Source organism: Salvelinus sp. IW2-2015, linkage group LG15, assembly GCF_002910315.2.
Source record: "Salvelinus sp. IW2-2015 linkage group LG15, ASM291031v2, whole genome shotgun sequence".
NCBI classification, from domain to species: domain Eukaryota; kingdom Metazoa; phylum Chordata; class Actinopteri; order Salmoniformes; family Salmonidae; genus Salvelinus; species Salvelinus sp. IW2-2015.
Window position 1 is genome coordinate 48,521,346 of NC_036855.1, and position 13,664 is coordinate 48,535,009.

General features: G+C 43.2%; 1 protein-coding gene across 1 annotated transcript in view; it reads left to right on the forward strand.

Moving 5' to 3' along the window:
- Positions 1-13,664, forward strand: part of LOC111974396 (serine/threonine-protein kinase BRSK2) — a 174,920-nt gene that overhangs the window by 139,056 nt on the left and 22,200 nt on the right. Inside the window, 3 exon segments of the mRNA XM_070447367.1 lie at positions 216-313; positions 9,814-9,844; positions 12,662-12,722. Of these exon segments, the coding sequence (XP_070303468.1) occupies positions 216-313; positions 9,814-9,844; positions 12,662-12,722 (190 nt within the window).

Here is a 13,664-nt window from a genome sequence, read left to right on the forward strand (position 1 = left end):
AGATGAGGGATGAAAAAGGAGGGAAATCATGCAATCACTGGTCTGTGTCAGAGATCATAGCAAATTGATGAAAGACCTGCCTCTGACTAGAGGGAAGGAGAGAGGGATGGAGAGATATGGAGGAGAAATGTGTCCGCGAGGTATCAGCGAAGTCATCCACTCTGAGGTGCTTCAAGGACATCTGACAGGATGACTTTACTGTCTTGGCTTTCCAGTGATAACCAGGAGAAGATGATCTACTTCCTGCTGCTGGACCGGAAGGAGAGGTACCCCAGTCAGGAGGACCAGAACCTCCCCCCGCGCAGTGAGATTGGTAGGCTGGTCCATTTTACCCACACACAATAGGAGAAGTAGACTAGTCCAAACCTTCTATGCATGTCGTGGCACCTTGCTGTCTCTACCACTCCGTGCTTCTCTTATCAGTCTTTCTCTCTGATTGTTCTTTCATTCTCTCTCTCGCTCTATGGTTATTTCATTCCTCTCTCTCTTTTAGATGATTGGACCAGGAAAAATATATTAAGTATGAGAGCTGGTGTGTTTTGGATAGGAGGAGGATAAAGCTGGGCGAAAGAACATATCAGTTGCCGTGGTCCAATCCCTCCACTCGCCCCATCCCCTCCACGCTTTCTCCTCCCTTCCCTAACACTCCTGACTTTTAACAAAGGCTTTCCCATTTCACTAAATTTACGTGCCAGGGTTAATTGCAGTTTAATGAGGTATTTTCATTAGCGCAAGAGTTTCTGTGATCTGGCGTCCACGAGCCTGGCGGGCTCTTGGCGTCTCCCACTTCCCTGCGGGTTGGCCTCTTTTAGTTTTTTTCCTCCCTCCTTAAAACCAGAATGTTTTTTGCGCCTAGCCGTACATGCTGCTGTTTATTAGAGAATTAGCACTCCTCACACCCACCCCTGCTGGGTGGCTCACACTTTAAGCGGTGCAGTTAAAACATCCATCCGGCGTAAAAACCGCTGGGCGCACCGTGTCAGAGTTCAGTCGTTGAGCCTAGTCTGTTCCTCTCAGGCTGTAGTCTCAATCTTATACAACTACAAGACTTCCGATATGCCTTATTGTATCGATTGCTGATGTGTAGCCAATGTTTTGTGTTAATGATATTTCGTCTCCTTTTCGCCGATTGCACGATTGGACCTTTTCCCAAAACCTCTCTCTCCCTACCCACCCTCTCTTCCTCCATCTTTCCTTCTCTCTTCTCTTCCTCCATCTCCTTTCATCACGTTCAAAGGCACCCTGAGGCTATTAAGCCTTAATTACGTTTTTTATGGGAATTGATTTTTTAGTCTTGCCTTCTGTGTTCCACTCATTGGCCCCATAGAAATGTCATAATGCCACAATATTTTCCACGTGTGGTCTATTAAAGGATAACATACCTCTGGGTTTTCCGCTGAATGAGCTGGTTAGGGAAAGGGGGACGATGTGGCGCACATTGCCCCCAATGATCCAAAATGGCTGCCGTAACAGGGGCACCATACCTCATTGCAGGTACGATGTTTCTCTGAATAAGTCGAATTGGAAATGACTGTAGAATGGTGCGAAGTCCCTGTATAACTGGGATGTGGTATGAATGAACTGTTTAACACGGTTGTTTGGGAGGATGACAACAGGAAATTAGAAGGAATATATGTGGAAATTGAAAGTTCACCCTTCAACATTTAGTTTCTGGACAGGAGCCACGCACAATATTAAACAAGAGTTCTGTGAATCGCAAAGAGTTTCTGTGCCCTTAATGGGTCACTTTTTAAAAACTTTTATCATTTAGCAGACACTCTTATCCCAGAGCCCGACTTACAGTAGTGAGTGCATACATTTTCATTCGTTACTGGTCCCTCGTGTGGAATCAACCCACAACCATAGTGTGTGCAAGAGTGCCATGCCTCACCTGCCTCAAGAATACGAATACCTTCTGTTCTACTTGACCCGGCAAACTCATCTCTCTCTCACACCGGCACTTCTGATCCAGGAAAATGTGCCCCACAATTGACAGTTTTTTTCCCCGGTGAAGGACATCCCACCCTGACACCCTGCAGAAGTTAAAGAACTTGTCGTGAACCTCCCAGCCACCAGAGAAATCCCCATATCCCAGAATATTATTCAGGAGTGTAAAAACATCACCATGTGGTAGAAATAGATTCACCCATTTATCTAATCGTACCGATTCGCGTCAGCATGTGACTTCTGAAGCTTGTTCTGAAATACAGCGTGATTTTCTGGCCCAGGGTTGCATGTGTACGAAGTCTTCCAATTTAAAACACGATTATTTGAATTCAGGTGTTTGTGAGGTGAAACCATAACTGTAACCTGTCCTGTTCTTAAAATATATAATATATAATATATTTGCCCTCATGTACTGACTGCTGTTTTTTATTTAACAGTTGGAGGTTCATCTCCTTCATAATTCCTCCTGGATGACTTATTTTGTACAATGATGCATTTTTAAGTAATCTTGTACAGATTACAGGAAGACCAATGTATTTTTAACTTTTATTCAAAAATTTACAAGTGTTGATGTCCCCACCATGTTTTGGTTTGAGGCTTGGCATCTTGGTGTCTGCGGTTCATCTGTCTAATCCCATAAAAGAGAGAGAAATTGCATCAATACTATTAAATGCTGCAGCTCAGCACGGGGCAGCAGAGAGAGAGAAAGCAATGACGTGGTGCACATATCTGCACATATGTGACGTAGTATGCAATTTTGAGGGCCACTTTCTGSCTTGTGAGTGCTACTTTCAGAACTACTGGCTAAAAAGTATACAAAAATTACCGGAGAATCTCTTTAACACACACAGACACGTGCATGCATGGACACACACACACACACACACCACAAACATACATATAAGCACGTACACACACACACTCACACAAACGCAAACACCGGATTCGAATACGCAGCAGTAGGGCGCCTACATATTATGGCACCTTGCTGGATACCTCTGTCCATTAGTTCAATCTGCTGTCTGTGTACTTCCAGTAGCATCCCTCTCCTCACTAACTTTATCACTAAGCTGCTTAGGGTGTTATGACAGTCTAACACAGACAGAAAAGCTGAAAAGTTTACAACTTTCTGCGCGGGTGAGTCATCCAAAGAGGATAGAGGCTTTAAGACTTCAACTTTTTCTAGACTGTTAGAAAGTATACCAAATGTGAGAATACCCCATATTAGCATGACCCTTCAAAGTGTCTTACGCCTCTGTTTAATCTGTTTTTACTTGCTGATTYATATATTKATGTCGTGTGTGTATCTTTCTTTGTTTTCATTGTCGTGTCAWGATCAATCATTTTTCTTCTTCTGTTAACTTTTCCTTTCAAGACTAYTATTACTTACTGTGCATTGGTCATTGTGAGCAATAGCCAGCTCTGTATCACATACACAACTAACGTTAGGTTGACAACTCATGACCTATACAATAATCTGCACTTTTTTAAAGGAATGCTTAGAATCTGTCCTTTTATGTGACTGTCTTTCTGTCTCTTTACTTTCTTTCTGTCTGTCTGAAGTAAGTCTGTTTTCAGTAAAAGCTTGGATATCACAAACGCTAACCTGACCAAAGAAGAAAGGTATTTGTCACTMTTGTCTGTCTGTCTTGCCACAGTTGAGTTGCAGAGGGGTTTTCCCATTCATATTCTCACCATGTTTAAGTCTATAATCCTTTGAGAGGGTAGTCGAGTAAACTTSAAAAAACTAAGCTCCATCCTTGTCTGCATAAAATAAATTCCCAAAGAATCGAACCTCTTGCCGTTAGAATTCTTCTGAAACTTTTTACCAGAAGTTCACTTGACTGCCTGGCTATCTGATAACGGATTCACACAATAAAGCCCTTATTTTCATACTGTGGTAAAGTAGGCCAATGTGATCAGGCCTAGACTGAACTGAAGGAGCGAGGAGATAGAGAAGAGATGGAGGGAGGGAGTCTTCTCTACACCCTAGGCTGCTTCCATGCACATCAAAAGCATCTTTATCCTCCTTCTCCTTCTTTTGGCCCCTCTCTTCCCTTTGATGCTGTAGTTTCGGCGTCCCAGGGCAGATCCCAATTTTTAGGTCAACTTCCTTGTTTCCCTGTTTTGCCTCCTTCCCCATTGTGTGTGRGTGTGTGTGTCTTTGTGCCTGAACGGGTGTGTGTGTGRGTGTGTCTGTGTTCGCTCCCATGCACGTGTGTGTTTGTTTGTCTTCTGCCAATCTATTTGTGAGGTTACCTCATCATGGTGCATGAGGTCCAATCGTTCTTTCAAAGCCTATTCACGGATGACCTTGTGTCCGGGAACACAGTTTAGTGACGCTTCGCCGGTCCGCCCCCCACCCCGTACAGAGAGAGATTAGCATAAAWTAATTGGTGGGAATGCAGATGGGGCGTTTTGCTGGAGCGAAGAAGAGAAGAACAAACAGGGATGGAAATGAGGCATTAATATCCCTCTGAATAGTCTTTTATCTCCATTATCTAATTAGAGTGATACAGTGGTACACACACAGACATCAGTGGAGGCTGGTGACTTGAAAAATGGAGGAGGATGGGAGGCCCACGACAAAGTGTTTCAAAAATCGTCAAAGACTAATTCTTTTAACCTAAAGCATCTAATAAAGACATTTATAATACAATATTATGGGGAATGGGAATGAGAGGGCTACTTACACAGTGTCGGAAAGGGATCACAGCAGTGATTGAYTGAGGGTATGAGGCATGAATTGAAGTGTTCAGAGGATTGACCAGTGCAGGACAGGATTTGACTGGGAATACAAAAAACAATAACACAAGTCACTGCGTAGTTAGACAAAATAGCTAAGAATTAGTTAGTCTTAGCAAGGAGTAAAATCCTGATGTGTAATAATGTGATTGTGTTTGTGTATGTGATTGACTCTACATATAGTAATGAGAGATAATTGATAGGGGTACTCACAGTGCTTGAAGGGGATACATTCAATGTGCCAGTGGTTMAGRGGGCACATGAGACYTGGRTTCAYTTCATGTCAGGAGAAAGTTGACAATGGTAGTGGAGTGGAGTGGAGTAGTCGTCGCCTCTTAATCAGGGAACAGGAGGTGACTTAGCTGTAAATACAAATAGCAGATACATTCCATGACAGCTGCGCCATCGTAGGTTTGGAAGAGTTTCTCTTATGAACTTAAACTCAGACATCTCATGAAGTCAAACAGACTGTGCATCTCGCCCTCTTAACACATCAAAGTATCCCAAGAAATGTTCCTTGTCAGTTATCGTCAGGTACGTGGATGATAACTGCAAGCAGACTGGTGGCACCATAGGTCCCAAAGCGGTGGGTAAATTTTWACCCCTGGGGCCTGGAGTTTTTCCTTAAATGTTAAGCAAACTAGCAAAACTCTGGACCCTATAAGGTATGACAGTGATTAATCCGTTGTATAAAGGTTTGATATGGGCTATGATGGGACCAGTTCTTCCTCATCAGGTCACATGGTTTAACTCCTGGCCCTGGGGGGATGAAGACCCTTTCAAACTGCAGCTTCCTTATATTTGTTCATATAAATTATATTTAGACTAGATTATGAGGGGGATTACCTCGAACCAGACACATAGACAACAAGTGATAGACAATAGAACTCACAGGGATGAGCTCGCTTTATGCATGTTTGCATCATGCAGGCCTATGCAACTGTAGGCCTTACAAAAAATGTACTCACATCTGTCATCAGTATTATGTTGACTGACTAATTCCAGTTAATCATTTTGGATTAAAAACGTATAGGCAGCATAGCCAGCCCAATTTTGAATATAAACTAAATTTGATCACATTCACATTTTCTCCTGACACACAAATGGACTACAAATACATAACATTGATGATGTGGTTGTTACTGARAAAAATCACATGGCTGAGCTCTTTAATCACCAGGATTCCTATTTTACTCAGCCATGCCTCCTTGCCCATCCAACATTTCCTCATCTCCCACCCCTTTTAATGCGACTATACCCGATGCTTCTCCCTCTTTTTCCCTGCCCGCTACAAAGTTTCTCCCTGCAGGCAGTCACTGAGTCCGAGGTGCTAAAGGAGCTCCTTAAACTTGACCCCCCAAAAAACATCTGGGTCAGATGGTTTAGACCCTTTCTTCTTTATGGTTGCTGCCCCTATCATCGCCAAGGCTATCTCCAACCATTTCAACCTGTCTCTCCTTTCTGGGGAGGTTCTCATTGCTTGGAAGGCAGTCACAGTTCATCCTTTATTTAAAGTGGGAGATCAAGCTGATCCTAACTGTTATAGGCCTATTTCTATTTTGCCCAGTTTATCAAAAGTGTTGGAAAAACCTGTCAATAATCAACTGACTGGCTTTCTTGATGTTTATAGTATTCTCTCGGGTATGCAATCTGGTTTCCACTCAGGTTATGGATGTGTCACTGCAACCTTAAAGGTCCTCGATGATGTCACCATTGCCCTTGATTCTAAGCAATATTGTGCTGCTATTTTAATTGACTTGGCCAAAGCTTTTGATACGGTAGACCATTCCATTCTTGTGGGCCGGKTAAGGAATATTGGTGTCTGTGAGGGGTCTTTGGCCTGGTTTTCTAACCACCTCTCTCAAAGCGTGCAGTGTATGAAGTCAGAAAATCTGCTGTCTCAGCCACTGCCTGTCACCAAGGGAGTACCCCAAGGCTCGATCCTAGGCCCCACGCTCTTCTCAATTTACAACAACAACATAGCTCAGGCAGTAGGGAGCTTTCTCATCCATTTATATGCAAATGATACAGTCTTATACTCAGCTGGCACCTCGGATTTTGTGTTAAATGCTCTACAACAAAGCTTTCTTAGTGTCCAACAAGCMTTCTCTACCCTTAACCTTGTTCTGAACACCTCCAAACAAAGGTAATGTAGTTTAGTAAGAAGAATGCCCCTCTTCCCACAGGTGTTATTACTACCTCTGAGGGTTTAGAGCTTGATGTAGTCACCTCATACAAGTACTTGGGAGTATGGCTAGACGGTGCACTGTCCTTCTCTCAGCACATATCAAAGCTGCAGGGTAAAGTTAAATCTCGACTTGGTTTCCTCTATCATAATCGCTCCTCTTTCACCCCAGCTGCCAAACTAACCCTGATTCAGATGATCATCCTTACCCATGCTAGATTACAGAGACATAATTTATAGATCGGCAGGTAAGGGTGCTCTCAAGCGGCTAGATGTTCTTTACCATTCGGCCATCAGATTTGCCACCAATGCTCCTTATAGGACACATCACTGCACTCTATACTCCTCTGTAAACTGGTCATCTCTGTATACCCGTTGCAAGACCCACTGGTTGATGCTTATTTATAAAACCCTCTTAGGCCTCACTCCCCCKTGTCTGAGATATCTACTGCAGCCCTCATCCTTCACATACAACACCCATTCTGCCAGTCACATTCTGTTAAAGGTCCCCAAAGCACACACCTCCCTGGTTCGCATCCTCATTCAGTCGCTGCAGCTAGCGACTGGAACGAGCTGCAACAAAACACTCAAACTGGACAGTTTTATCTCAATCTCTTCATTCAAATACTCAATCATGGACACACTTACTGACAGTTGTGGCTGCTTTGTGTGATGTATTGTTGTCTTTACCTTCTTGCCATTGTGCTGTTTTCTGTGCCAATAACGTTTGTACCATGTTATGTGCTGCTACCAGTTGTGTTGCTACCACATTGTTGTCATGTTCTGTGTGCTACCGTGCTGTGTTTTCATGTGTTGCTGCCTTGCTGTGTTGTTGTCTTAGGTCTCTCTTTATGTAGTATTGTGTTGTCTCTCTTGTTGTGATGTGTGTTTTGTCCTATAATTCGATTGTATTTATTTATTTATTTTAATCCCAGGCTCCCGTCCCCACAGGAGGCCTTTTGCCTTTTGGTAGGCCGTCATTGTAAATAAGAATTTGTTCTTAACTGACTTGCCTAGTTAAATAAAGGTTAAATTAAAAATAAATCAAATAAAAACATTACCAATTAGTTTACGCTGACCAAATGGACAGGGCGCATCAGCTATATGCTCTTATTAGTAGCCTACAGTTGATCAGACTGAGAAATAGTCTCATTTTCACCCCAAAAAGCGTCTCAGATTTKTAATGTTTAGGTGTAGCCTCGGCTGCTGCATAACATTTATGTCATGAGTTTTTGCTTGTGTCTGTCGGGAGTGATTATGCGTTGTCGTCTTTGCTAAATAAATACCGTAGCTTCCACTGACACACATACATACCAATGTGCACGTACACACAAACACACAGACACCCACACATTGTATTTAATCTTCATCGAACAACAGATGTCTTTCAATTATGTGCTTGAAAGACTACCTGATATTGGCGAGGTGTGTGTGATTGTACACACAAGTACAATAATCTGTTGTCATTTTAAAGCGGCTCACCTTGCAGCAGAATAAGGAACGAACAACCATAAAATGTCGGATGTTTAGGCCCCCGGGGGTGTCGCAGCGGGCTAAGGCACTGCATCGCAATGCTTGAGGCATCACTACAGACCCAGGTTAGATCCCAGGCTGACTTGAAAATAAAGGAGAGCCGCACACTCTAGGAGCTCAGATGCAAAAATGTAATATCCAACGTTTCGACAGCCAAGCTGTCTTCATCAGGGTGTAATCACAAACACTGCCGGGATGACTCGTTTATATAGTGTCAAAAGACACACAGGTYTCTGTAATCATGGCCAAGAGTGGCCTAATATCTTTGGTTAATTCTCAAATATTAAAATGGCATACAAAGAACAGCATACAAAAAACAAATGGATAGCATACGATCTTAGATTCCTTTTAGACTACACAAGCTTACAAACAATTACAATGGCAAAGTCACAATATTCACAAGAATGGCTTCAGATCAAAGTCTACGTTGAGACCGAAGGGAGCAAGGGTCTTTAAGTTAAAGATCCAGGCAGCCTCTCGTTTTTACAATACATGATCACGGTCKCCCCCTCTCCTAGGGAGGGTGACATTTTCGATGCCAATATAACGCAGAGACGAAATCGAGTGGCCTGCCTCCAAAAATCCCAGGCTGTGTCATAACCGGCCGTGACCGGGAGTCTCATAGGGTGGCGTCCGGGTTAGGGGAGGGTTTGGTCGGGAGGCCTTTACTTGGCRMGCTTCTGGGTTAAGCGGGTGAGTGTTAAGGAGCGTGGTTTGGCGAGTCATGTTTCGGAGGACTCATGACTSGARCTTCGCCTCTCCCYAGCCCTTTGCGGAGTTGCACCCGATGAGACAAGATCGTAATTTGATTGAAAAAGGGGGGTGTTTATGTTTATGTTTACACACACAAAACAGAAATGACTGAAAGCATATGACTATGTGCAGGGGCGCAACTTTGGTTTTGGAAGTGGGGGGGGACATAATTATTATTCTTTTATTTTTTTGTCCAGTCGAATAAACACTCCAAACAGCCTATCTGACCGCTCGGAGGCGTTTGCATGGTCCTGAAGCATGCTATTGCCTCGCTTTGTAGCACATTCCAATGATCAAACTGGGGTGGACAAAAATGCAATGTCCCCCTGTTCCCAGTGAAAGTTGCGCCCCTGTGTATATGACAAAATAAGCATGTTTGACTCATATGTACTTAATATGTCTTTACAACATAAACTCAGTTATCAATATTTACGACATTCCGGAATGTAGTATYGCAAGCTCATAGAGAGACTTCCGAGGGAAACTCCCCCTGCATCTTAACTCTGTGGTCTTGAGATGTGGCATGTAGTATGTCTCCTTTCATCAATCTTCGTCTGTTTACCATTGTTACTGTTTCATGTAGTTTGTAGTGCAGTAACGTTACTTCATCTCCTGTATCCTTACTGTGAACTCGATGTCTGTCCGTGTAGAGCCCTGTCTGGAGGATTCCATTGCAGTTCGGTGAAAGGCAACTCYGCTCTTAGGTTCTGGTTCGCTCGCCTTGCGCTTTGTATTACTGTCGCCGTTTTGTAATCATCAAATCACATTTATTCATATAGCCCTTCTTACATCAGCTGATATCTCAAAGTGCTGTACAGAAACCCAGCCTAAAACCCCAAACAGCAAGCCATGCAGGTGTAGYWGCACGGTGGCTAGGAAAAACTCCCTAGAAAGGCCAAAACCTAGGAAGAAYCCTAGAGAGGAACCAGGCTATGAGGGGTGGCCAGTCCCCTTCTGGCTGTGCCGGGTGGAGATTATAACAGAACATGGCCAAGATGTTCAAATGTTCATAAATGACCAGCATGGTCAAATAATAATAGTAATAATCACAGTAGTTGTCGAGGGTGCAGCAAGTCAGCACCTCAGGAGTAAATGTCAGTTGGCTTTTCATAGCCGATCATTAAGAGTATCTCTAATCCAGATAGCATTYATAAGGTTATGGAAGAAATCCTTCCCTGAGGTTGAGGCTTAGTGTGTATGAGCGCGTGCATTTGAGCGCACATGCGTGCACACGGCGGCATATTTTAACATGATTTACTGTTTCAATTTTAGTTTCCAACAAAATAGCCAAATTGTCTTTTGCTAATTAAATCCCCAAACCTCGCTTGGCATCAGTGGCCCAATGTGATGTGGGGGAGGGAGGGGGTGACAACAGAGGAGGGACAAGAGAAGGGGAAGAAATAAAAGAAGGAAGATGATTAATTTTATGCTGAGTAGTGTGGTGTGTGTGTGTGTGTGTGTGTGTGTGTGGTGTGTGTGTGTGTGTGTGTGTGTGTACGCTGTGCTGTGTGTAATATGTGTGTGTGTGTGTGTGTGTGTGTGTGTGTGTACTCACGGCGTAGCTGACATGTTTGAAGTATTTATAGATGTTGACTTTAGACTCCGATGCTTTGCATGTCTTGTTGTCATGTAGACAGACACGGTTGGCGAGTACACCCAATCCAGTATTTAAAAGCCAACACACTCCAAACCTTTCAACTGTCTGTTGTTTTAGTCTACAACCACRGTGTGACTGTGTTAGTCATATTGTACACACAAGGCCATTTGAGGCTATGCACAAGGACAGCTCTGACGCCTCATCAAAGATAAGAGGAGAGGTAGAGGAAGAGGGAGACAGAGATTGACAGACAGAGAGAGYCTGAGTGAAATGGCAGAGAGGGAGAAAGAGAGATTGACAGACAGCGAGAGACAGAAAAAAAGAGAGATGGACAGTGTGATGAGCCAGGAAGAGATTGAGAGTGAGTGAGAGAGTACAGTATTTGTATTTATTATGGATCCCCATTAGCTGCTGCCAAGGCAGCAGCTACTCTTCCTCGGTCGAGCAAAATTAAGACAGTTATACAATTTTAAAACATTGCAATACATTCACAGATTTCACAACACACTGTGAGCCTTCAGGCCCATACTCCACCACTACCACATATTTACAATACAAAATCCATGTGTACGTGTGTGTATGCATGTGTCTGAGCCTATGTTTGTGTTGCTTCACAGTCCCTGCTGTTCCATATGGTATATATGAGAGAGAGAAAGAGAGAGAGAGTGACCAATGTGACTGATAGAAAACGGAGGAAAACAGACTATGTAGTGAGCATAGCCTTGCTATTGAGAGGCCGCCATAGGCAGATCTGGCTCTCAAGAGAAGACAGGCTATGTGCCCACTGGCCACAAAATGAGGTGGAAAATGAGCTGCACTTCCGAACCTCCTGCCAAATGTACGATAGTATAAGAGAGACATATTTCCCTCACATTACATGGACCTAAAAATAGTTGGAAAACAAATCAAATATTGATCAACTCCCATATCTGTTATGTGAAATACCGCAGTGTGTACTCACCACAGCGAAATACGTGACCTGTTGCTGCGATAAGAAAAGGGCAACCAGTGGAACACAAACACCAAAGTAAATGTATCTGTTTAGTTATTTTCCCTTGCCATTTGTACTTCAAATATGTGCACTTTGTAACGACACTACACATAGTTAATAATATAACATTTCAAACGTCTTTCTCTTTTTAAAACTTTTGCGTGTTTTAATAACGTTAATTGTTCATCTGCGATTGCTTATTTCACTTGCTTTGGCCATGTGAACATTGCTTCTCATGCCAACAAAGCCCCTTTGACTTGAATTGAAATGAGAGAGAGAGAGAGAGAGAGAGAGAGGGAGAGAGTGAAGGACAGAGAGAAATGGGTTTGATAAAACAGCTCAGAAATCCCGACCTAAACAGACGACCTCCCCAGGTGTGAAATAACCCTAATCTCCTCTACTTACCCTGTATGATTGAATCTCCGCCAACCTTTTATGCTCGGGGACAAAGTTTTCAAAAAGTACAGGAGAGCGGCATACCAAGTGCTACAGCCACATACYACTGTGTTCAAGGTAGTTACGTTAATGAACTCATCTTCTTCTGATGTCTTTCCTCTACTTCTTCCAGAAGCTTCAGGTAGAACATGCCATTATGCACAGATCTAAGGTCAGCTTACCCTCCCAAATTGCAACTTTGAACCATTACGGGGGTAAATCACAAAACCAATCTTAGATCAGTATATAGGGGCGACTTTATCCTATTCCTTTTGAAGCTTATATCCTTTAGGAGCTTTTTGTCCTCCCTCCAGCTAGGGGTGTGCCAGTGTGTGGTCATATTGTAGTGTTCAGTGTTTTCCCGTTGTAACACACATATTGCATTGTCAGAGGATGTCTTTAACCCTGTGTGTGTGTGTGTGTGTGTGTGTGTGTGTGTGTGTGTGTTGTGTGTGGTGTGTGTGTGTGTCTACAGGTCCGGTCTATCAGCGGAGCATTCCTCCGGTCTCTCCACTAGTCCTCTCAGCAGTCCCAGGGTAAGAGTTTGGTTGTCCCGTACCACCCACTGGCCCACCCCGGGGCCCACACTGCACCGCACCAACTCACCTCACCGCTAGCTCTGCTGTGCTGTGGATGTCACCGGAATGCACACACTGCTATTCACTCGCTACGGCCACTCATAAGGCTATACATAGGGCAGCTCATAGAGGAATCCATGGTAAAACCTCTCTGAAAGACCATCTGACATGAAGCCTAGATAATCCTGTCATAAGAATAGTGTAAAGCTACCAGTCACTATACCCAATGACAGCTTATGACTAGGGCCCTGTGTTTTGGACAATCATGTCACATGACCTGGATTTGAACTTGATTTAAAGCTTTTTGTTCAAACACTCCTGTTTTTACTTTTATGTCAGATGGTCCAGCACCATCCTCAGACAATTTCATTTTTGGTGTAAATCTATTTCTGGAAAAAGCTTAAAATAAAGGTTAAAATCGATGTAATGTGACATGATAGCCCAAAACACAGGGCACGAGTTATGACACCTGACATAACGCTGATATGAGGTATTAGTGTGGGTCACAGAATAATTTTTGATAATTTATACTTCATTAATGGGTTGTATCATTTGTTATACTGTAATATACGGTTGGTTATCATGACCTGTTACGACTGTTGTTATATCATTGTTATGACAGAGCTATGTAGGCTGCATGTCATAGGGCTTCTTGTGATGTATCATTGGATCCATGTGAGGTCTCATAAGGGCTTAAGTACTGATGAGGGAACCCATCGTTCTMGTTTTAAAGTTCTTAATTCCCCCCAACAGCTCATCAGATTGCAAACACATCCATTATTATAAATCCCAGATGTGGGATTTGGTGTTCAATGACCAGTACTATGAAATAGTACCATAATCCATCAAAGTCATCTTCAATTAGGGAATACATTGGAAAATTCTGCCATGTTATGTAAG